The 25,838-nt window shown below is 46.6% G+C and overlaps 1 protein-coding gene across 1 annotated transcript; it reads left to right on the forward strand.

Annotated features, from left to right (window-relative positions):
- Positions 1-6,630: 6,630 nt before the first annotated feature.
- Positions 6,631-24,480, forward strand: PRDM14 (PR/SET domain 14). The gene is made up of 7 exons (XM_045998072.1): positions 6,631-7,330; positions 8,089-8,142; positions 8,226-8,383; positions 9,548-9,818; positions 14,543-14,745; positions 20,272-20,373; positions 24,253-24,480. The coding sequence occupies exons 1-7, from the start codon at positions 6,631-6,633 to the stop codon at positions 24,478-24,480; spliced, it is 1,716 nt and encodes a 571-aa protein (XP_045854028.1).
- The last annotated feature ends 1,358 nt before the right edge of the window (positions 24,481-25,838 follow it).

Genomic DNA, 25,838 nt, shown 5'->3' on the forward strand with positions numbered 1-25,838 from the left:
CTTTATCTATCACAAGTTCTTAATCAGGACCTCAAAATTTTGCTGTAGGATGAGTTTTCACCAAGCTTTAAAGCTTAGAGAAAGCATGAAAATAAATTCTATCGACTTTCTTGACTTTTAGCACAAAAGGACAAAAAAATTGCAATTTTCCCCAGCAAAAGGGTCATTACCTGGGGCATGATTTGTCTCAGGCAAGTTGCTTATCTCCAATTGACTGACGACAGGCTGTGCAGAACTCGCCAAGACTCACTACTTAAAAATTATTCTAGGTCTCACAAGACATGGTAGACAGAGTTCCCAGCTTCCCTGAGATTGCTTCTTCTCTAGGACCAGACTAAAAATCCTTGGTAACGGAGCCCCTCTCCTGGAAACACAAGCATGAATGTACTTTTTGCTGACTGGAGCTAGCTCTTCAACCATCCTCTGTCAGTCTAATTTACCTGAAGTTCTAGAATCTTTCTTGAACCTAATCATCCCCCAAGCTGTACAACCTTTGTTACTTAATGAAATATACTACGATCCTAGCCGAGACACTTTATACCCTCTGCAATATCATTACTTATCTCTATTCAGTACTGTCAGCCTTTGAACCTTGCTATGTTCCTTCCAGCCCCCAAGTAGGGAAAACACATTTTCCTGGGCATTTTGTACAAGCATCATTCATACTCACACTGCAGACTTACTAGAAATGCTTTTGGACAGTCCACATTCGACCCGGATAGTTGATGGGTCATAGCCACAGGCAGAAACGGTAAATGATCAGGCTGACTATGTCATAAAGATCTCAAAATCACTCTTTTTTAAAAAGATTTTATTTATTTGAGAGAGAGTCCAAGTGAGAGAAAAGCAGAAGGAGCAGCAGAGGCAGAGGCAGCGGGACACAGGGCTCAATACCAGGACCCCCAGATCATGACCCAAGTGGAAATCAAGAGTCGGACACCCAACCAACTGAGCCACGCAGGTGCTCCAGACACTGGTTGTCATTCTAAACTGTGATGCTGTTGCTGGGAACTTCTTGTCTGCCAACGATACACTCCAGGCAAAAGCTAACCATGAGAGGCAGGGCATGGACACGAGTCCAAACCTCAAGACCCATCTGAAGTCTTCTAAATGAGCTGCAGATAATCACTGCCTGCAGGGGAGCCTGAATGTGTTCTTGTTGCTTATGCTTTTTTCCAGGGTGCATCAAAACATTTCACGGTCAGAGTGAAGGCTCTGAGAGTACACAGAACAGCACATTCTGTATGATTCCATTTATATGATGTTATAGAATAGACAAAACTCATCCGTGGGGGAAAGAAAGCTCAGAACAATTGTCTCTGGGGTAGTTAAATACAGGGATTACCAGGGAAGGGGCTTGAAGGGGTGATGCATTCTTTTTTTTTTTTTTTTTTTTGAGAGAGAGAGAGAGAGTACACTTGCATGTGGGAGCGCCGGGCCTGGGGATAGCAGAGGGGGAGGGAATCTGAAGCAGACTCTGCTGAGGTGGAACCAGACATGGGGACTCAATCTCACCACCAGGAGGGAGATCGTGATCTCAGCCAAAACCAAGAGTTGGATATTCAACCGACTGAGCTCTCCAGGCACCCTGCATTCCATATTTTGAGAGGGACTAGGAATGCACTGATTTATGCAGCTGGCAAAACTCATGGTCCACTGAAGATGTGTGCATTTTGTCACATGTAAATTTTAATTTAAAAACAAAGAACCATAGGGCACCTGGAGGCTCAGTTGGTTAAGCATCTGCCTTCCTAAGGTCATGATCTTAGGGTCCTGGGACAGAGCCCGCCTCAGGCTCCCTGCTTGCGGGACGCGGTGTCTCCTTCTTCCTCTCCCTCAGTCTGTCTCCCACGCTTGTGCTCTCTCTCTCTGAAATAAATAAAATCTTTAAACAGACACACCCACACAAAGAACCACATATATTGAACTTCGGTTAATGATATTTATGCTGAAATTATTTAGGCATGAAGTGTACTGATGGCTGCAATAGCATCCTACCCCTTTTATTTATTTTTTTAAGATTTTATTTATTTGACAGAGATCACAAGTAGGCAGAGAGGCAGGTGGGGGGCGGAAAACAGGCTCCCTGCTGAGCAGAGAGCAGAGTGGGGGGCTTGATCTCAGAACCCTGAGGTTGTGACCTGAGCCGAAGGCAGAGGCTTAGCCCACTGAGCACCAAGGCACCCCTTCCTACCCCTTTTAAAGACTACCTATTACTCCTTCAATAAACACTTGCAAGTAAGGAAGTAAGGACACTTACCAGTGTCCCTTGAAAGACCTGGCCTCTGCTGATTCTGTGATTTCCTCAGCTGTCTCCACCATGCCAGGATCCCTTCAGTCCTGTGAAGCAGCTTTGCTCCCTCCAGGCCTCAGGGCCTTGGCCCTAAGTGTGCCCCGGACATGGAAAACCACCTGCTCTCATCATCTAGTTAACTTCTGCAGATCTTGCCAATCTCATAGGGCAGGAACCTTTTCTGTCCTCCCTGCCTAGGTCAGGACATGTTCCTCTTCCTCTTCCCCTATATTTTCTTCTCTGGGCCCATCACAGTTCATAGCTGCACATCCATCAAGTAATCACACAAACACTTACCTTCCTCATAAGACTGTTACAGGGACCAAAGCTGGATAGGGCTGCTTTGCTCACAGTTGCATTCCCCGGGTCAGGCTTGCTGCCCAGCACATCAATAGCTAAGCATTCGGGAAGTTTAATGGATAGATGATTAAAACCAAATTAAAATAAGACACCACTTTTCACGTGAAAGATAGCTTTAAAGGATTAGCAATATTCAGTATGAAGTGAGGGTGTGGAGAAACAGGGCACTTGGCCCTTGGTGGAGGTATAAATCGGCATGGTTTGAAGTCCTATCAAAATGTTCAACGTTAGGGCATGTGGGTGGCTCAGTCATTAAGCATCTACCTTAGGCTCAGGTCGTGGTCCCAGTGTCCTGGGATCCAGCCCCACACTGGGCGCCTTGCTCAGCAGGAAGCCTGCTTCTCCCTCTCCCACTCCCCCTGCTTATGTTCCCTCTCTGCCCTGTCTCTCTCTGTCAAATAAATAAAATCTTAAAAAAAAAAAAAAAGTCAATGTTGGTACCGGTGAAGCCAGCAGTTTCACACCTAGGTACTTATCCAACAGGCACGGTAGTATAACAATGTTCCCAGAAGTTACTTGAAGTATTGAAAAACTGGCAACAAACAACTTAAATACCTTTCCAGAGGAGGCTAAAAAACTAAGCCACACCCATAAAAATAATTTCTGCACTCTACAGCCATTATAAGGAATACAGTTAATCCTTCTGTACTGATAGGAGCAATGATTAATAGTGAGAAAAAGCTGCACACAAGTATAATCCCATTTTGCTAAAAAAAAAAAAATCCCACATACATAAACGCAATTTAAAAGTATGGTATTTTTAAAAAAGGAATGCGGGTAGGACTAAACCAAATAAACCAATGGGGGTAGGAATAAACCAAACTATTCATCAGTATTGCCTCCAGAGAGTAGGGAGAGGAGGCAGTCAGTGACTTCTACTTTTACTTTATGATTATTCTAAACCAGCAAGTCTTATAATTAATTTTTTAAAAATATCTGAAACTCTATTTCCATAACAAGGCTTGAAGATAAGGTTCCCGTTGCTTTTGTTAAAATAAAGCAACAACCAGTGAGTGACCGCTCTAGAAAATGGCTCCTAAGGACCTGACTGCCACAGACCACCCAAGTGTCGGCGCATGTCTTCAAATCCTACAGGTGAGGTCTGGGCGGAAGGAGGATAGCGTAATGGAAGTGAGTAGTGGGCGTACCTCCTGGATAAGCCAGCAGCAGGACTTAATTCGGCTTTTCCAAGGAGAAGACCCTTTCTAGAGCTGCTGTCCCTTGAGAAAAGATTCGTCGGGAACTCTTTAGACTATTAGCCAAGTTCCCCTAAGCACTGGGTAGAGATCTAACACACGGAGAAAAGGAAACCCTGAGCTCCCTGTCACCCCATCCGGGATGAGCAAATAACGCTCTCATCTCACATGCCGAGTGAGGCTGGGAAACCGGTCTGCACGAGAGCAGCGCTGGCCCCGCGGACGGAGGCCGGGCGCGGTGACCTGGCCCCGCACGTGCGAGCGGGAGGCGGCCAGGCGCGCACTCCGGTGGCCCTGGAAGACAGCGGGCTCCCACGCCTTCCTTCCCTGCTCCCGCATCGCCGCGCCTGGGCGCCAGCCCCGCTGCGGCGGCTCGCGAAGGTCGGTGCGGTCACGCAGGAAGTTGCGCGGGACCAAGGGTCTTTCTCCTCCGCCAGCTTTGGGATCTTTGCCCGCGTCTCTTAGCCGTCTGGATGCTTCCTCCTTTTCCCGCCCTCCACCTCCACCAAGGTCAGGCCTGGCGTGAGGGTGTACGCCCCACTTTGCAAAGCAGCAGCGGCTGGGGTGGCAAGGAACCTGGCCAAGGTCACCCGGCAACTACAAGGGTTTCTCCCCCACCCTAGATGCTTGCATGTGAATGTGATGGCCCTAAGCGCTCCTTTCTTTCCCTCAATGGCCGGTACACAGACTAAAAATGCAGTCTTCGAGCGCCGAGGACGGGTCTGGACCTTGCTTTTCTGAGTCCCGCGCGTCCGGGGTCTGGCGCGTTCCCCGGGGGCAGCCGTGGCGGCGCCAGGGGCGGGAGCTCCGACTTCGAAAGCGACTTGAGAAAACGCCCCGGGGAGGGCTAAACGACCCCCAGGAAACCTCGGAAGCGTCCCGGACGCCGAGCCCACCGCATCCAGGTGCCCCCACCCGCGACCCGCGAGGCCCCGCTTCCCAGCCCAAAGGGCGGTCGGTGCCAGCCTCCCCTCGAGGTATCAGGGACAAACATCGATCCGGTCCTTGGGGCTTGACGCCGCCTTCGGCCAGGCTTGATTCTTGGGAACTCAAAGTCTAAAGGCAGGGGCGAGACCCCGGGACGCAAGTCCCAGCCTTACCCGGCGGGTTCGGGGTCGATGCGTGAGCACCGGGCCTTATCCGAGACCCTTGCGCAACTCCTGTCAGGCTTTCAAACCTGGTGGGGCAATGGTGCCCGCCGCAGAAGGCGGACGGCGAGCGCTCTCCGCAGGGTACGGGGAGGGGTTGGAGACCTGAGGAGTTAAATGCGCGACCCCCTGGGGACTGGAGGGCTAAAGGGAGCGTCGGCCAATAGCTGCGGTGGGCGGGGAGGAGACGGACTGAGGACCTGCGTGGGCCGCGTCCCTTCCCCACCCTCGCCCTCTCTATGCCCCGCGGCTCCGCCCGTCCGCTGCCCTCTTAAACGCCCCGCTCGACCCTCCCGGCCCGCCCAAAGCCTGCCGGTGCGGAGTCCGCGCCACCGTCAGGGTCCTGGAGGCGCCCACCCAGTGGCGGCGCTCTAAAAGGTGGGTGCCGGGCTGGGGTGCCGCGGTGGCCCGGGGCCGTCGTCCGCCTGGGCGGTGGGGAAGCGCAGGAAGCAGGCGCTGGCGGAGTTCGTCCTGGGTGGCCGTTTTGCCCGCTTGGGGCTTTCACTCCTTAAGTGGCTTGCAAGCCCCAAGTGGCATACCTTTGCGGTCGGCGGAGGGCAGGAGTCGAGCGCTTTTCGGGGCTCAGGAGGAGACGCAGATGCCTACGTCGTGGCTGACCTCTTCTCCTGACCCCGTGTTCTTTAATTTCTGAGTCATGACCCCGCTGGGTTTCCTTATTGGGCTCATTGATCTTGCCCTCGAGACCCGCCGGCCCTGAAGGGGCTCCCTTCCTCAGCCTTGGTGAACTCGTGTCCATTAAAACGCTATCCTTTCGGGGTGGGGCGGTGGCTGCCGAGGCTTCTCTCCCACCTGGCCTGAAGCTCATCCTTGTCTATGACCCCAGGCGCCCTAACCCCCGAGGTGGGGTGACCAGGGTTCCTGGAGGGACTTGGGGAATGTGGCGAGACTCGGCCCACGTGGCAAACCCGGCGCTGGCTGCGGAGTTCTGAGGAGAGCCCAAGGTGGCGCCCTCCTCGTCGCTGCAACGCGGCCCGTGGGTCCGCGGGGTCAGACCCTGTGCTCAAGGAGGGTCCTTCCGGACCTGCCCTTGGCTCCAGGAGCGCGTCTCTCTGGGCGAACCTCCCGGGGGCCCTTGGCCCTGCCTTCGCCTCTGGGTACCCTGGAGCTCCTGGAGCAGCCGCCTGCCCCAAAGCCCAGTAAGGCCTCGCGCTCGGCTCCGGTCCCCTGGAGTGGGAGGGCCCGGGGGCTCCGACCCACTCTGTAAAAGAGTTTTGTTGAGCGGAGGAGCGGGCGGAAGAGGGAACTTGAAAAGGATTTTGCAGGAGCCGGGTTTGGGTTCGGTAGTAGAGAATGGGTTGTTGGAAACCAGCTGTGCTTGGGCAAGGTGTGCTTGGGGAGGGAAGGCAAAAGCGACACTTACCGGGAACTTGGAGTCGAGCAAGATCCCGGAAGGTTTTCCGTTTGGGGTTTTGTGTGTTTGCATTGCAGTTTTGTTTTGCCATGTTTGTCGGGGTAGGGCTTGCGGGATCGAATTGGGAGCTTTAAGAGATTCCCTTGGACCCGGAGCTAGCTTGGATGGTGGAGGGTAGGCAAGTGGCAGCGGGGCCGCCGCGCCCCGCGCCCCTCAGCTGCGCTTGCTTTTCCGCAGACGCGCGGCGCGCTGTTTCGGGGGATGGCTCTGCGGCCACCGGGTGAAGCTGGACCCCAGGACAAGGTGTGCTACGCGCCCGAGAGGCTCCAACGCACCCCTCAACACCTGGACGCCTACTACATGCCTTTCCCGCCCTATGGCCACTATGGGAACATGCTAACCGCTGCGGAGGAAGACTTCCAACCTTTTCCGCAGCTGGAGGCCGCAGTGTCTGCATCCCACGCTTTGCCCGCCTTCGCCTTCCGGCCGGCGCCTCCCTTACTGAGCTCCAGCCTGGCCCTGCAGAGGGAGCCGCTCTACGATCTGCCCTGGTACAGCAAGCTACCTCCGTGGTACCCAGTACCCCACCTCCCCAGAGAGGTGCCTCGCTTCAACAGCAGCCACGAGTATACAGGCGCCACCAGTGAAGACTTGGGACACGTTGGTGGCCGAAGCGACAGTGGCCAGTGTTGTGGACCTGAGATTTTAATTCCGCCGTCGGCTGCAAATGCTTCCTTGTTGCCGGAGGGGCTGAAGACGCCCCAGTTATTACCTTGCTCCCCCAGCAAGCGGTCTGAAGAGGGTTCCAAACTCCCGAGCCAACAAGGAAAGTCGTCTCACCGTTACCACTTCACCCAGGAGGACCTGCACTTAGTTCTGTTCGGGGTCATTCCCAGCGTGGAGCACTCCACCCCGCTGCACCATGCAATTTCCGGCTTCCTGGTCCCCACAGACGGCTCTGGTAAAGGTGGTCATATTGGGAGGGAGTCAGATTGGCTGGGAATAGAGGTGGGAGCAGGAGTGGGAAAGTAGGGCGTCAAGGTGGATCTGAGACTGTCCCAAGTCTGGTGGCTAAGTGTATATATTTCTCATCAAGAGTATGGAGCTTGGGGACGCCCGGCTCACTTCTGAGGCTCTACTTGCCTAAATGCATGATTCCCAAGGTTGGTTTTAGCAGAAGCTGAGGGTCAGGAGACACATGGTTCACACACAGTGGACTTGTCAGCTGGGATCAGATTCTACCAGGATGTACCGGGTATCTCTTTTGAGAGCCTTGGAGTCGCAGCCTCACCATCTAGCTTGACCTTAGTCCCAGCATTATCTCTGATTCTCAAGTTATTTAAATATGCAGAATGGGGTTAATTACATAACTTTGCAAGGGTTGTTCTCAGTCTCAAAGGAGAAATTTTATGTAAAAGGAGCAGGAAAAATAAAAAGGATAATGGTTACCTCCAAGAAGTAGGGAGGGAAACACCTTATGAAAAATAAAATTAGGGGTGCCTGGGTGGCTCAGTGGGTTAAAGCCTCTGCCTTTGGCTCAGGTCATGATCCCAGGGTCCTGGGATCCAGCCCCGCATTGGGCTCTCTGCTCCGCGGGGAGCCTGCTTCCTCCTCTCTCTCTGCCTGCCTCTCTGCCTACTTGTGATTTCTCTCTGTCAAATAAATAAAATATTAAAAAAAAAGAAAGAAAGAAAAATAAAATTTAACCCTTTTTTCTAGGATCTGATTCTCTTTGTCAAACTCTGGATAAAGACTCCCTTCAGCTACCAGAAGGTAGGCAGGGCTTCTTGCCTGGATTTCTGTCCCTGAAGGAATACAGTTTCTTCACTGGCTTTCCTACCTTGGCTTTCCGCTAGGTCTCTGCCTCAAGCAGACAATGTTCGGTGACCTGCTGCATTTTGGCGTGTTCTGCAGCAGCCTCGTTGCTAAAGGAGTCAGGTTTGGGCCCTTTCAAGGTAAAGTGGTCAACGCCAGTGAAGTCAAGACGCATGGAGACAATTCTCTGATGTGGGAGGTAAATGAAATTATGTTTCTGGCGGGTTGACAAAGTGGGAACTGACACTGTGTAGGGAACAGTGTTGGCTTCTAGCCCTCTGGGAGAGGGTATGCTCTTGCTGTCCGAGCTGTCCCAACTGTCCATTTTGCAAGATGAAGAGAAGGAAAGGCAGATGCTCATTCCACCAAGATAACACCTCTGCATGCATTCTTGGTGTTTTGTGGAAGAGGAGCAATGAAATATATATTCAAAGAATTAGTATTTGTCTATATTTATAGGCAACACCAGATGCTTTAGAGGTTATACACAGTGTGCTGAGAATAGGCCAAAGAGAATAAAAACACATTTTTAAATTTGTGATATCATTTGCCTATGAAATTAGCTGTAGATTTTGAAAATCTGATAGCTCTTGATTCTGTTTGGGACATGCTAGTAGGATTCCAGTCAATATATCCGATCCCTCCCCTTGACCTTGATTTTCTACTTCTAGGAATATGGTTGATTAAGGTAATCTGAAATTCGGAGTATGTGGAAGATGTTAATCACAAAGTTGCTTATAATAACAAAACACTGGAGCTGGTGGAATTGCCCACAGCAGAGAAAGAGTTAAAATATGGCTCTGCTAATATGCATGACAACTAGGTGGGGATAAAGAACAAAACTAATTGGTTGTCTTTAAGTTGGGAATTAAATGCAGCCTTCTCTTGGTCCCCTTTTCTCTGCTTATGGAATTAACATACTCGCTACAGAAATTTGGAAATTAAGCAAGTGATGAGAGTAAGAATCTTTAAAAAATGCCACAGCAGGGGCGCCTGGGTGGCTCAGTCCTTAGGCTTCTGCCTTCCGCTCAGGTCATGATCCCAGGGCCTTGGGAACAAGCCCTGCATCAAGCAGGGAGCTTGGCAGGAAGCCTGCTTCTCCCTCTCCCGCTTCCCCTGCTTGTGTTCCCTGTCTCGCTGTGTCTCTCTATCAAATAAGTAAAATCTTAAAAAAAAAAAAAATAATGTCACAGCACCTATAGAGATATTCTTAAGCTAATAATTCTATTTTGGCTTAATACTAATAAATAATAAATATATCTAGTGGACTCATGCATGAGATTTGGACTATAAATTTTTAGTAAGTAATTTTACTTTATAGGTTGGGGGGAGTGCATTTTAAACTTTGTTTTATTTTATTTAGATCTTTGAAGATGGTCATTTGAGCCACTTTATAGATGGCAAAGGAGGTGCAGGGAACTGGATGTCCTATGTCAACTGTGCCCGTTTCCCCAAGGAGCAGAACCTAGTTGCAGTGCAATGTCAAGGGCAGATCTTTTATGAGAGCTGCAAGGAGATCTGCCCGAACCAAGAGCTCCTTGTGTGGTACGGAGACTGCTATGAAAAGTTTCTGGACATTCCTGTGAGCCTTCAAGTCACAGAACAGGGGAAGCAGGCGCCTGGGCCCTCTGAAGGTGAGTGCACACCTTTGCCTTTCCCAGTGAGGCTCTTCTGGTAAAAGGACTTGGCTCTTTTCTGAACATGAAACACCACCACCCCACCCCACCTGCGCCAACAGCGTGTCTGCTAACCTGTGGAGCTCCTCCCCATCAGAGGCTAATAATGCTGCCGGGGAAACGTAAGTGAGGGTGTCTCTAACCAGGGGGCACTACCCAGCTGGAGGAAAATGCCTTCATCTTTCCAAAGCTGCTGAAGCTACTTCTATTCACAAGGATACCTTTTATTTTCCCCCCTTCACCTCCTTCTGGAGAAAAAAATTGAAGCAAAATAAATGGATGCAACCTCTTGCCTAGGTGAGCCAGTTTCTGGTTCATTTCTGCTCAGACTGATACAGCCGATGACTCCATCAAAGCTCTATCCAGAGCAGGGCTTTCCAAATGGGGGTTGCAGTATCTTAATGTGGTGGGAAATCAATTTAGTGTTTTAGATCATCTTTAAAGGAAAAATACATAAAGGAACTAGAATAAAGTAGAATAGAAATTGTCGGTGGGAATCTGAAGTATGAGCAGGCATTGTTTTGGTGAAGTTTTTGTTTCCAGTGGAGATGTGTGTGTGTGTGTGTGTGTGTGTGTGTGTGTGTGCGTGCGTGTGTGTGTGCTGAGTCTCAAAGAGAAAATGTTTTTCTTACTGTGGATTTTAGTCGCCTTTGGGAAGCATTGAGCTAGACTCTTGCTCTCAAATTTTAATGTGGATTTGAGAATCTGGGAATCTTGGAAAGATGCAGATTCTCAGTCAGGCCTGGGACCCAAGATACTTCGCATTTCTATCAAGTTTCCAGGGGAGGCTGATGCGGTTGGCCCCTGGACCACATGTGAGCAGCAAAGAGCTAGAGGACCAGAAACCCACTCCCTGGAGTGAGCCTCTGGAATTTGCATTTTTATCTGATTTTTGCATACACAAAAGCTGAATCTTTGATCTAGTAGGTTGTATGAGATAAATGCAAATTACTATATGTGTGTAATACTGTGGAAGCCCACCTTATGTTATAATAAATGCAATAAGCAACAAGTTAAAAAGGAAAAGTGAATTGCTTTCATCACACACTACGTGATTGTATGCATGCAGATCTCCCTTGTAAACCGAGACCCTTCAGAGCAGAAAATAATCCTAAATACCTTAATATCCCCTTCTGGATCCCAGTGTATATTGAATGAAAGCAGAAGACATCAGGAACAACACAGGAAAAGCTCTTAGGGATGAGATGGTGTTGGGCTGGGAGAGGGAAGGCAATCCAAGTTTGGGGAATAGTGAAGCCAAAGAAAAGACATGCTCACGGGGCTTAGGAAGTGAATGATGAACAGCCTCTTGTTTCAAGAGTCCAAATAATGAGGGCCTGTCAAAGTTGTTTTGATAAGCCATCTTCCTGCTACCCCCAACATGTGAATGGCATGGGGATAAAGTCGGGGGTGGTGGTGAGATTGTGGGACTCTCTGAAGTCTGTGGACCTCACAGTTTCTTACTTAGCACCAAAACAAGTAACCTTTGTGGTCACTTCCAAAGTGTACTGTTTTCGAAACAAAAGTGAAAAATGGGTTTGAGGAAAGTCCATGCTTGATAACCTACAAACTACAGTCAGCTGTTACAGTGATCATGACTTTTGATTTCTCAAGAGTACTCTTCCCATAATTTGTCTTCAGAAAATAGTCCAGAAGGGAAACCTTTTGTCTGTGAGGATTTTTATTATGGCACCATCCCTATTAGTGAAAATTAACAAACAACCTTGGGGCGCCTGGGTGGCTCAATGGATTAAGCCGCTGCCTTGGGCTCAGGTCATGATCTCAGGGTCCTGGGATCGAGCCCTGCATTGGGCTCTTTGCTCGCAGGGAGCCTGCTTCCTCCTCTCTCTCTGCCTGTCTCTCTGCCTATTTGTGATCTCTGTCTGTCAAATAAATGAATAAAATCTTTAAAAAAAAAATAATAACAAACAACCTAAATGCTCAATAGCGGAAAAATTCTTATGCAAATGATGATATATGAACATATAGACTAATATGCAGAAATCAGAAATCCTCATCTGGTAAACAGGAACAGGGATGAAGGCTTAGGATAGTAAATGGGGTTGAATAATATGTATTTGGGACAACATGTGGAAGGAACTTGGTAAACAATTTAATTCATTGGAAAGAATTATGGATGAATTCATTTGGTTTCTATTGTGAAGTGGTTTGGGGTAAGTTTAAAAAGGAAAGAAAAATGAAAATTCCTCTCTCGTCTCAAAAGAACCGTTTTCCTCAAAGGCTTTTGGTGAGGATTGTTGGGAACTTCACCTTTTCAGGTCTTGAGTGGGAGGGAAGAGTCTGGACCCTATGTGGGCGGGTTACTTGAGTATGCAGGCCTGCAGAGTGTGTGTTTTGGGGGATGGAGGTGTGGAATGTGAAGAGGGCTCTTAATTGTTACGGAACTCTGAACTGTGTGTGGTGGGGCAGGAAGCATCATTGTCAATATTGGGAAACCCCTTGGCTAAAAAGAGTAGTTGACCAAGGTGGGACATGGGGCGGGACGGGGAAGAAAGAAAAAAAGGGAACAGGATGAAATCATTAGGTTAAGTTAAATTTCCAAAGACCTGAGCAGAAAATGTAGGCAGCGGAGCACTAATTCGTAAGGGTGGCTTGTCCTTTTTTTGCCTAAGCGGTTCTTCTGCACGCTCAATATTGAACCTTGATTCTGAATTTTGCTGTGCTTTAGTGCTTTAAATTGTAATATTACTGATCCCTATCTTGTAGACCCTCTCTTCCCACTGCTGGAACAGGAAGGCCCGGCATTTTTGACCAATAAAAATGCTAGCTCTGATCTAAAACCATCTCAGCAAGGGAATTCTGAGCGGATTAGCACCTCAATGAAAGTGATAGACATCCCAGGCAATGGATAGTCCTGGGGTTGGCGGTTGCCTTCCTGGTTATTTACTTAATGAATGGTTTATTTCCTTAGCCACCTGTTAAACGTGCCTGGGATGTAGTTATCAACTAACAAAGCCCCTGATGGATAGCTTCCCTGCAGTCCTGGTGCTAAGAAGATTTCCATCTACAGACTCCTGCATATACTTACTGCTGGCTCTTCTCTCCCTCCCTGGGGCCAGACAATGGGGTCTCAGTGATGCATTCACAGTCAAAGCCACTTGATCCTCCGGAATCCAGAGTGTCCTCAGCAGGGATGCTTTTGTAGGTGGCCCCAGTCCTCTCCCCTCCCCCAACAATAGACACCCCTGAACCTGGGGCCTCCCTTGCTAGAGTCTGGCTGAACCCTCTCTAACCTCTCTCCCCCTCCCTCCTCCATTGATAAAAACAGATTTACCTTTCTGGGTCTTAAGTCTATCACTCAGCGATAGTATCACTCATATTGGTAAGAGCTCAATAAGTGATAGGATTAAATTAATCATCATGATAACCCTCTGAACATAAGAGAAGGCAAGATAATGGTCACCCTTACTCCCTGCATTTTGGTTCTAGCTCTGGAATCCTTTCCAGAAGTTCAGGGAGGTAAACGGCAAGCTAAACAGGTACCTAAGACTTTGTGAATGTGGGAACAGCCCTTGTGAAGTCTTGGAAGTAAGCTGTTGGTGTCCATCATTGTCTGGTCACCATTGACCAAGGTGAACTGCTCTGAATTTAGAGCTTAGCCTGATCTGAAAGGGACACACTACGTATGTTTGGTATGTTAACCTAACTTCCCAACACGTGCCAGTCCAGTCAAAAGTGTGTTTAAGAACTGTAGGGTTGATGGGGTGCCTGGGTGGTTCAGTCATTAAGCATCTGCCTTGAGCTCAGGTCATGATCCCAGAGTTCTGGGATTGAGTCCCGCATTGTGCTCCCTGCTCAGTGGAAAGCCTGCTTCTCGCTCTCCCACTGCCCCTGCTTGTGTTCCTTCTTTCTCTGCCAAATAAATAAAATATTTAAAAAAAAACAAAGAAGAAGAAGAACTGTAGGGTTGGGTGGGGCACCTGGGTGGCTCAGTCCCTTAAGTGGTTAAGTGTCTGCCTTCTAAGCATCTGCTCAGGTCATCTCAGGGTCCTGGGATTGAGCCAGCTTCATTGGGCTCCCTGCTCAGCAGGGGAATCTGCTTCTGCCTCTCCCCCTGCTTATACGCTTGCTCTCTCTCTCCTCTCAAATAAATAAATCTTAAAAAAAGAAAAAAAGGAACTGTAAAGGTTGAAGTGCACTTAAATAGGGCTGGAGGCAGGGCTTCAGCAGATACATTTCAGGGAACAAAAGGGAAGGAGAACCTACAAATTAAGAGATTGAACAAACATAGCAAACACAGACAACAAAAAGACTTTGAATCCGAAATTGAACTGATTGGAAAATAATTAAACTTGTATGTACACATGTATTTCTTTAAGGAGTAAGAGTTAATTGCTTAGGTATGACAATATGGTTACTACTTTTTTAAAAAGTATTATCTTTAAAAGATTGCAGTTTGAGGTATTTATGAGCCTAAATGATTATTAGTGTTGAAATAGTCATGGAGGCAAGTGATACAAATGAAAGCAAAATTAGCTCTGAGTTGGTCATTGTGAAAGCTTGGTGTTGAGTCCATGAGGGTTCATTATTCCATTATTTTGACTTTAGCATATGTCTAAAATTGTTTGTCAGAAAGTTTTTAAAAATCCTTTTAGAGGAAGTTAAGAATGAGGGACGGGAACTGACTAAGCCACGGGCCCTTATTCCCCTGTGTTTGACAGAGGCTGCAGAAGGCTACAGATGTGAAAGATGTGGAAAAGTATTTACCTACAAATATTACAGAGATAAGCATCTGAAGTACACCCCCTGTGTGGACAAGGGTGACAGGAAATTCCCCTGCAATCTCTGCAAACGATCCTTTGAGAAGCGGGACCGGCTCCGGATCCATGTCCTTCACGTCCATGAGAAGCACCGGCCTCACAAGGTAAGAAGGAGGGTGGGGAATGGTGGGTGGCCCATGACTCCCTTGGCTTCCGTGCTCCTTCCTCAGACCCCTGAGTCCACACCGAGGGTCCCCCCTCCCCCCAGGTCTGAGCTGCTAGGACACAGTGCCTGATGACACAGGGCCTGTGAGGGAACGGTGCCTTGAAGGGCAGACGTGAGCTAGCGCCATGGCAGAGTGCTGGGACAGATGCACAGGTAGAGAGGGGCACAGAAAAAGGGGGTGGTCTTGAGCTAAGTCTAGAAGGACAGTGGGTGTCTGATTTATATCCAAGGCAGGGTTAGTCGGGGATAGGGGAGGGTTGAGGCATTCCAGGTGGGATGGAGCCTATACATGCTTTTAGGTAACTGCATTTTGTTCCATTATCTGTGCAGGCATATTGACAATTATAGACAAACATGAAGCAAGGGCATGGCTCAGGAAATGGAAGGCCTTTGTGGCACGCTGAGGATTTTGTCAGGAAGAAAAGCAATAATGGCAATAGGGAGCCATTTTCTGCCATTCCAGATAGCTGGTCACACTGCCAGGCTTGGTACAAAAAAAGTACAAGTGACCTTTGGACTTAATCTAGAAGAAAGGATGGGACCTGGGTGCAGACAGACGTGGGTTTGACTCCCGGCCCTGTCAGGACTAGCTGATGAGGCTACCACCTGAGTGACTCCAGAGTCCCAGTCTTGTTCTTTAGAAATCTGAGAGTGGTTTTCATAAAATTGCCCTTTTGCACCACCTCCCATTCACAGCTACACTTCCAGAAGAATCCCAAACAATCATGGCATTATGTAAAGTTTGAGTATCTTTACAATAATCTAAGAATTCCTTTTTGCTCATTAAAAGACATGTAATACAATTAGTTCTATTTTTTTTTTAAAGAGTTTATTTATTTATTTGATAGATCACAGGTAGGCAGAGAGGCAGGCAGAGAGAGAGAGGAGGAAGCAGGCTCCCTGCTGAGCGGAGAGTCTGATGCGGGGCTCAATCCCAGGACCCTGAGATCATGACCTGAGCTGTAGGCAGAGGATTAACCCACTGAGCCACCCAGGTGCCGCTACAATTAGTTTTTAACAGCCCCTTGGTGGTCTAGATCTAGGAAGATATCCACGCCACCCCAGACCCCTCCAAATCCCACTTCCTATAGAAAAGCACATACTTAACCAGAATTCTATGAACTTTTGAAGTATTGACAGTGAAATTATTTCTCACCCATTGATAGGAAAAAGGGAAAAAATTACACTCCAGAATTCTGACAGTAAAAAGTGAGATACCATGTGTTCATCAACACAACTGGTTGTATAAATTTTGGTTTGCTTATTAAGCCAAAACAAGTTGCAGAATATGTATAGAGTGATACCATTTGAAATGGTTTATTATGTAGGCCACACATGATGCTCACACACAAATGGAAAAACACCAAGTAATGCCTCCAACTGCTGTCATTTTGGGAGAACAATTAAAAACAAAGTCAAGAGGGCACATGGGTGGCTCAGAGGATTAAGCCTCTGCCTTCAGCTCGGGTCATGGTCTCAGGGCCCTGGGATCGAGCCCCGAATCGGGCTCTCTGCTCAGCCGGGAACCTGCATCCCCCATCTCTCTCTGCCTGCTTGTGATCATCTCTCTCTCTGTGTCAAATAAATAAATAAAATCTTTAAAAAAAAAAAAGAACAAAGTCAAGAGCAATTTTCACTTTCACTAAAGTCAATGTTTAGTTTTTTTATTTCCAGTTTTTACTTTTTTTTTTTTTTTTTAAAGATTTATTTATTTGACAGATAGAGACCACAAGTAGGCAGAGAGGCAGGCAGAGAGAGAGAGAGGAGGAAGCAGGCTCCCAGCCAAGCAGAGAGCCCGATGCGGGGCTCGATCCCAGGACCCCGGGACCATGACCCGAGCTGAAGGCAGAGGCTTTAACCCGCTGAGCCACCCAGGCACCCCACCAGTTTTTACTTTTTAACATGAGAAGAGAATGTATGCTTGGTAAATAAAATTTGGAAAGAACGCAGCAGGCCACCTGATAGGCTATGCCCCACATGAAGACATTTAAGGTGTAATTTTTTTTTTGATGTGTTTATGTAAACATACATGTATTTTTAATATACTTGTGGTTACGATGAAGCTGCTTTTCTGACTTAACACTACATCATGAGTAATTTATAAACTTAGGAATGACTGCATCAGTGTGTGACATGGATGGGCCTTCACTTAGGTCGCCGGACCTGCGGATTTCCCCCCAGTGTGTCTGCAGTGAACGATATTCCATAGAAATCATCACAATTTTCCCTGTTTGACTTCCTTGGGATAGATTCCTAGAAGTAGAAAAACTGGGTCATAGACTGTGTATAATTTGAAGGCTCGAATGGAGAGGTGAACAGCTTTCTGGGGAAGATGTGGGTTTATAATGCAGACGGTGAGCCTTGCCATGAAGGAGGCAACACGGGGTCTCCTACCGACCATTGGCTTTCCATGCCGCCATTTTGGTAAAAGAAATGGTATCTTGCTTTAATGTGCATCTTAATTAATAACGCGGATTAAACGTTTTAACTATATTTTCTCAGCTCTGTATTTGTCCCGTGATCTGTCCACATGTGTCCTTGGAAAATAGGTCTATTGCCACGTGCTTTTGTAATACTATTTTACAAGCCATAGTTTATCAGTTCTAGATTTTTATGTTTCTGAAGTGTATGTTTTCGGAAACCGAATGTGTTTAACAAGGGGTGGTATGCCATAATTTTCATTGGTAGCGTTTTCTTTCCCAGTTAGCACAGCAAGTGATCCTAACCTGAGGGGTTGTACACCGCTGGGATATTTGTCAGACTTGCTGCGGCTAGATCAAAGGGTGTTGGTTAAGAAAGTAGAAGCTGAAGGGCTTCTTGAAGGTCATCAGAGCTCCATCAAGATATTTCTGCTAAAATGTTGACTGGGTCCTTCGCTTAAACTCTGGAGACAGTGGTAGTCTTGGGTCGGGGTTTGAGGGGAGAAGTTGTACTCAGATGCTGCCATCTTTGAAACTGGGGGACCGTAGACCAGGCTGTCCGTAGATGACAGGGATGACAAGGAAGGCGTGGAAGCTGGGAAGAGTGAAGCAAGGAGCCAGTTTTATGGTAGAGTGGGGGAATAATCATTTTATTTATTTTTTTTAAGGGTTTATTTTGTTTTGTTTTGTTTTGTTTTGACAGAGAGACAGCGAGAGAGTGAACACAAGCAGGGGGAGAGGGAGAGGGAGAAACAGGTTTTCTTCTAAGCAGAGAGCCCAACGCGGGGCTGAGTCCCAGAACTACGGGGATCATGATGACCTGAGCCAGAGACAGACACTTAATGACTGAGCCACCCAGGCACCTCAGGAATAATCATATTAAATTGGCAATACAAGAAGATGAGTCCCTTGTCCTTCGTGTTCCGGAGAGTTCTTTAGTGATCTTCTTTCTCGAGTGGTCTTGTCTTTTATCATGACTTGGCGGGAGGCGGCAGGTGGGAGGGGGGCGTTGGTTAGACATCTGGGTGGCTTGGTCGCTCAGGTGTCATGATCTCAGGGTCCTGGGATGGAGCCCCACAGCGGGCTCCCTGGTTAGCGGGGAGTCTGCTTCTCCCTTTGACTCTCCCTCTGTTCTCTCTCTGTCTCAAATAAATAAATAAAACCTTTAAAATATATATATCTTGACTATACATAGCATTTCACATGAGTATGGACTTCTATCCAAGAATTCTGTCCTGAGCTCATGTAGCGTATGTCTAGTTGCATTCTGAGCATCTCAAGTGGAGTTTCTCATGGCACCTCTGTTTCTTATTTTTACTGCCAAACATTTTTTATGCTCTTTTAGTTTTCTTCATTTTATACTAAATTTGGTGCTTAGCTTTTAAGGTGGTGAAATATATTTCATTTCCAGAAGCCCGAAACAAAACATTTAACTTGAAAAAAGGCGGGGGGGGGGGGGGTCTCCAGTGAAGCAGACATGCAGAAACTAAGATAAATCATTAAACAAAAAACAAAAACATTCAGTTTCTTCATGAAAGAGAAAAAGATTGACTGACAAAAATGTCAGAAGATGGTGGGTGCATAACCAGCAGTGGAAAGCCCTGTATTATCACCCCTGTTTCCAGCATTTAAAACCTAAATGTACCTGCCTCCTTTTCAGATGACTGGTCAAGCAAAATTAACGAAGACCACAAAACTGTCAGAGGAAATCCCTATAGTTCATAACAACGAGTCCCAAAAGTTTATCCAGGAATTTAGAATGTCAGTCCTCTCCAACGTGAAATTCCTGACCAGTGGAGAAAAGCTTGTTTTTCCAAAAATCATTGTTTCTTATATTCCATCAATTGCTCAAAATTATGCCAGATTTTAACTTTCTTTGTTTTTTGGTTTTGACTTCTAAGCTTTTTGTTTTTGCTAGGATTTCTAATTCCAAGTGGAAAATGTAGTTTCCTAATTGTGTAATGATACATTGTCGTTGAAAGCATTCTGCAGGGAACTACTCACATTTGAACCTGTTGCTTGCTAGGCCTGTGAACTGTCATCTTCAGACAGCTATCATCACCTTTCTAAATTAGTTCCACTGGTTTTTTTTTTTTATTCCACTCTTCCGCTTTCTTGATTTCCTTTTTGTAATACTGAGGTATATCTTCAAATAATTGTTTTTAAAGGTACATAGTGAAAAAATTTTGAGTCTTTTTTGTCTTTTCTGTGGGCTGCATGCTCAGCGTGGAGCTCAGTGCAGGGCTTGAACTCAAAACCCTGAGATCAAGACCTGAGCTGAGATCAAGAGTTGGACACTTAACCGACTGAGCCACAGAGACGCCCCTTCTTTTGAGGACATTTTACTTGCATATATTTTTGATAGTTTGACTAGATACAAAGTTTTAGGTAGAAAACTTTTCAAAAACCTTCAAGCATCTTTCTATTTTATCATTTGATGGCAATTTGTTTCTTATCTGTTTATAAGTAACTGGTTTTCCTCTTTGTGGAAATTGTTCTTTATCTTTGGAATTCTGAAGTTTTAACAGAACATGTCAGGTTGGATGTCTTTTCCTTTTTTTCCTGTTTTGTAATCAGTGAAGTACAAAGTACTGTTTCCGTTTGAAGGCACAAGTCCTAAACTTGACAGGAATTTTCTGTTCATTCTTTGGTTATTATCTGTCTTCTAGATCTTTGTTCTCTCCTGGAACTCTGTTTGGCCAGATAATCAGGTTGAATCTACCTCCCTGTGCTTAACTTTTAATTTTTTTTGTCCTCATTCTCAGAGAGTCAGTCCCCTAATCTTATTTTTCAAATTATGTATTTAGACTTGAGATTTGAGCTGTTCTTTTTGCAGTATTAACTAAAGCATCTGACCAGAACCCATACTTCCAGAATCGTCAGCATAGCCCTGGGTAGTCTTTCTGCTGCCCTAATTAGACCCCTCAGCCTGAGTTCTATAACCTTTGCCTATAGCCATAACAATATTTCACCTCTTACTCCCAGATAAACATAATGGTAAAATGAAGACGTGATTTTAACTGTATGTTTCTTTTACACCTTAGTGTTCTACGTGTGGGAAATGTTTCTCTCAGTCTTCCAGCCTGAACAAACATACAAGAGTCCACTCTGGAGACAGACCATACCAGTGTGTATATTGTACAAAGGTAAATGGAACCTTCTTCCAAGGGATCTGCCTTGAGCCCTGTTTGGATGTTCATGGATAAGAACTTGAAGCATAAAGCCTGGCTTATAAGGAGTTCTTGGTTAGTCCATTATCAGTCCCATCCCCATTTCCACCCCTAAAAAAAGCTCCAGTTTGCTTAAGATGGTCAGATACGACCTCCTGTTACGAAATTGGCATTTAAGACATGTGTCATGAAATATACCCCCAACGTCTCTGGGATGGCTCAGTCGGTAGAGCATGAGACTCAATCTCAGAGTTGTGAAATTCAAGCCCCACATTGGATGTAGAGAGTACTTAAATAAACAAACAAACCAAGTTTTATTTTATTTTTTTTAAGATTTTATTTATTTATTTGACAGACAGAGATCACAAGTAGGGAGAGAAGGAGGCAGAGAGAGGAGGAAATAGGCTCCCTGCTGAGCAGAGAGCCCAATGCGGGGCTTGATCCCAGGACGCTGAGATCATGACCTGAGCCAAAGGCAGAGGCTTAACCCACTGAGCCACCCAGGCACCCCTATTTTCTTTTAAGATTTTATTTATTTACTTTTTTTTAAAAAGATTTTATTTATTTATTTGACATACGGAGATCACAGATAGGCAGAGGCAGGCAGAGAGAGAGGGAGAAGCAGGCTCCCCGCTGAGCAGGGAGCCCGATGCGGGACTCAATCCCAGGACCCTGAGATCATGACCTGAGCCGAAGGCAGATGCTTAACGACTGAGCCACCTAGGTGTCCCGAACAAAATTAAAAATAATAATAATAATAATACACCCCAAATTTATAGGGAAACTTGATGATGGCAGACGTGATTACATAGTATGTAAGAGCACAGGCTCTCAACATTCTAGACCAACATTGCCCAAGTGGAATCTAATGTACATTATACAGAATACTGAGTGATTAAAAATGAAGAGACAATTAAGTGGTTAGGGGTTTCTGGAATAGAACTGTAGTTTGACCATGCCTTAGAGAAATATTACCAAAATACCTCACATCTTTTTTTTTTTTTTTCCTTTATTTATTTATTTATTTGACAGAGAGAGAGAGATCACAAGTAGACAGAGAGGCAGGCAAAGAGAGAGGGAGAAACAGGCTCCCTGCCAAGCAGAGAGCCCAACGTGGGGCTCGATCCCAGGACCCTGAGACCATGACCTGAGCTGAAGGCAGATGCTTAACCCTCTGAGCCACCCAGGTGCCCCACTTCATGTCTTATTTTGAGGATAAGCATCTGAACTGTCCAGTACTTAGCCATTAAACATATGTGGCTATTTAATAAGAATGAAATGAAATGGAAAATTCTGTAGTTTGGTTTCATGCTCCACATGTGGCTAGTGACCACCAAGCTGGGTAGCATGGACATAGAATGTTTCCATCCCTGCAGAAAGCCCCTGTTTGACAGCACTGGAATAGACTGATCCTATCGTCAAGTTACTTAAATTTTTTATGATAAAGCCATAAAAGAAATGCAGGCCATGTTAGGGGGACATCTAAGCCTCCCAAAGAAGCATAAAACATTGAGTGTACCAGGCTTAGGGAAACAATACTGCTGAAGAAATTGCATCTCAATAGAATGGAAATAATGAACAGGAAAATGAGGCTGAGACACAAGTAGACCAGATGGAACCAGCAGAGTGAGGAGGTGATCATGAATTTGTGTGAAAAAGGCAGGCTGTCCTGGGGGATACATTCTGTCTAGCAGGATATTCAGAGCAAGGTCAAAATAGCCCCACAACACATCCTGTTTCTGGAGTTCTTACTCTGATCCCCACCTTGGACTTGTAGCTCAGCTGGGGTCGAGAGATGCTCTGAAGGGGAACTAAATCCACTTAGGACATGAACGAGTTATTTGGCATCCCAGGTTAGACTCCAGTTACTTAAGCTGATGAAGACTGACATGTTCCAAACAAGTGTGGCTTGTGCACCTTCCTAGGTAGTGACCCAAGTCCAGACCCCTCAGGGTGTGGTGCTTCTCTCCCAGCCCCCAAATCTGAAGCCACCAGTTCCACCTGGTGATTTCTGTCAGTGGACCCCCAAACGGAGTCATTATATCTCTAATATACTGCCTGAAGGTGACAAAGGTCAAAGCATAGTACTGAAATGAATAAGGAGAAGGGTTATAAATCGGGGAAAGAACAGAAGTGGCCAAGAAAAGATGTAAAAACAGCAAAGTACTAGTGTTACAGCCATTCTGGAAAAGTTTGGCAGTTGCAGTAAAAATGAAACTTCTTAACTGCCGTACAACCCAGCTGTTGTCCTCCTGGGCAATTACCTCAGAAGTGAAGGCTTTACCTGTACACAAATGCTTGTCGCAGCTTTGTTCTTGAGAACCCAGACCAGAAACAACCCCGACGTCCATCAAGGAGTGAGTGAGTGAAAAGACTGGGGCCCACCCTCACCAGGGAGTACTATTCAGCAATTAAACAGGCCTGGACTGGGAGCGCCTGGAGGGCTAAGTCAGTTAAGCCCCACCTTTGGCTCTGGTCATGATTCCAGGGTCCTGGGATCAAACCCGGCATTGGGCTCCCTGCTCAGCGGGAAGCCTGCTTCTCCCTCTCCCACTCTCCCTGCTCATTCTCGCTCTCTCTCACTCTCCCTCTCAAATAAATAAATAATACCTTTATAAAAGGGGAGGGGAGACTTGGATCCATGGAGACCTCTGTGGATCTCCAGAGAATTATGCTGAGTGAGAAGAGTCAATCCAAAACGTAATATTCTTGAAGGATTAAAACAGTAGAAATGGAGAACAAATAAGTGACGGCCACAGCTTAAGAAAAAAGTGGGAGGTGGGTGGGGGGAGATGAGTATGGCTCTAAAAGGGCAACCTTAGGGTGCCTGGTGGGTCAGTGGGTTAAGCCACTGCCTTCGGCTCAGGTCATGATCTCAGGGTCCTGGGATAGAGCCCCGCATCAGGCTCTCTGGTCAGCAGGGCGCCTGCTTCCCTCTCAATCTCTCTGCCTGCCTCTCTGCCTACAAGTGATCTCTGTCTGTCAAATAAATAAATAAAATCTTTTGAAAATAATAATAAAATTAAAAAAAATAAAAGGGCAACCTGAGGCGTCGTTTGACAAATGGCCCACATCCGCGTCCTGGCTATGACACTGTACTATAGTCGTGTAAGAAGCAAGCACTCAGGGACGCTCCATAAAGGGTACACAGAATCTCCAATAATAAAGTTTCAAGTTTTTGCTTGTTTTTTAGGGAGCCAGCACATGTGAGCCAGGTGGAGGGGTGGATTGTAGAGGAACAGAGAACCCCAAGCAGGCTCCATGCCCAGTGCAGAGCCTGATGTGGGGCTCGCTCCCACCATCCTGAGATCATGACCTGAGGCAAAATCAAGAGTCGGATTCTTCACCAACTGAGCCACCCAGGTGCCCCTCAGAAAGTTTAAGTTATAAAAAAAAAAAAAAGAGGGGGTAAAGGAACCGGAGCTCCTGGCTGGCTCAGTCAGTGGAGCATGCAACTCTTGATCTTGGAGTTGTAAGTTCAGGCCTTGTATAGGGTAGAAAGAGTTACCTAAAAATAAAATCGTAGAAAAGAAAAAAAATCAGTAAGATGCTGATTGATGCAGAGACCTTGGCCAAGAGTAGCCACTCCCCTAATGCAATTTCTCTTGGGCTGTGGTCCGGTATCCACCTACGCTGGGATTTCTGATTGAAATGGAGGCTCCTGAGCCTCCTGTCAGTCAAGCCCTTTTTTATGAAGGTGACTACTGTTGACCAGACGTGCTGCTCTGTAGCCTTAAGACCCAGATTCATCCATCAGAGAACTAAGGCTCGGTAACGGTGAACTTAAGCCCTTGCTCTAGTTGGCTGTCCCGGTGAAGGAAGTTTACCTTTTCTTTTGCTTTTCATTCTCTGCAGAGGTTCACAGCCTCCAGCATCCTCCGCACGCACATCAGGCAGCACTCCGGGGAAAAGCCCTTCAAGTGCAAGTACTGTGGTAAATCCTTTGCATCCCACGCTGCCCATGACAGCCATGTGCGACGCTCGCACAAGGAGGATGAGGGCTGGTCTTGCAGCATCTGTGGAAAAACCTTCCCTGATCAAGAAGCATTCTACTCCCACGTGAAGCTCCATGAAGGCTACTAGCCCTCAGAGTACGGGGACCACGGAAAACCAAAGGCTAGGATCCGGTCTGGGTTTTCCTTGCTTTTGGGGTGTGTCGTAGGGGCAAAGGGTAATTACATGGAGACGAGAAACAGAAAAGTGGAAACGGCCAATAAACTGAATTTATCAGATTGATTTTTGCCAGCTTGCACAGAAATGTGTTTCACAGGAATGGAGTATTGGTGAATTTATCTAGAAATAGTGTGAGCTGGCTATTAATATTGAGCTTCTGGGTCTGGAAACTCAAGACCAACCCTGAGAGAGGGACTATATTTTACTTTGGGGACTGGGAGTAGAGTTTGATTTTGTGATGAAAAAGACCTTTTCTCTACTAGTTGCCTTGGGTCCCCAATTGTAATATGGCTGTGGCTGTTACCTGGTCTATTCTTCATAGAATAAATTCTTGAAAAATTCATTCAACCCTGAGCTTCATTAGTCTTGTAACTAAGTGTTCAGACATAAATTAATCTCCCATCTTTTTTGGATTGATTTTCAACCCCTAGTACCCACTCCTCCCCCCATCACGTGACAGAGGCCTGTTTGTTTAGCACTGTACAGAATTACTCCTAGGACGCAGAAACTACTTATTCACCTCATCTTGAGCTTTGTAATTGGGAAAGAAAAATTATTACCAAACTAAGAAAGGCTTAAAAATTGCAGTCGACTAACAACGAATACTGTTACGCTGAAAAAATAAATAAATTAAAAAAAAATTGCAGTCGACTAAAAAATAAATGTGTTTTTGTATTGCTCTAGTTTCAAACCCAGTTTCATTGGGAGAAACAAGTGGGATCTTTTCAGGTCTGATTAGCCCGTTCATACTAGTATATAGAATGTCAGAAAAGGAGGCCCACTGAAGAGAAAAATGTGCCAAGTCCATTATCAGGGGGCTGATGCAAACCTTGGGGGGATATCTGTGCTAACATGCAAGAGAGAAGCTCATCTCATGTGCATAACAGCAGCCGATGTTTGTAAATGAGCATGAGCCCTGTAAGATGGTACCCTTGCGCTCACCATCTATAGAGACGGAAATCGAGGCTTAAGAGTCAGGAAGTGGGGGGAAATCGAGGCTTAAGAGTCAGGAAGTGGGGCGCCTGGATGGCTCGGTGGTTTAAGCCTCTGCCTTCGGCTCAGGTCGTGATCCCAGGGTCCTGGGATCGAGTCCCGCATCGGGCTCTCTGCTTGGCGGCGGGGAGCCTGCTTCCTCCTCTCTCTCTCTGCTTGCCTCTCTGCCTACTTGTGATCTCTGTCTGTCAAATAAATAAATAAAATCTTTAAAAAAAAAAAAAAAGTCAGGAAGTGGTGCAGCGTTCACCTCCAAGGGACAAGGCCAGGCCTGC

The sequence above is a fragment of the Meles meles genome, chromosome 1, assembly GCF_922984935.1.
Source record: "Meles meles chromosome 1, mMelMel3.1 paternal haplotype, whole genome shotgun sequence".
Classification (NCBI taxonomy): domain Eukaryota; kingdom Metazoa; phylum Chordata; class Mammalia; order Carnivora; family Mustelidae; genus Meles; species Meles meles.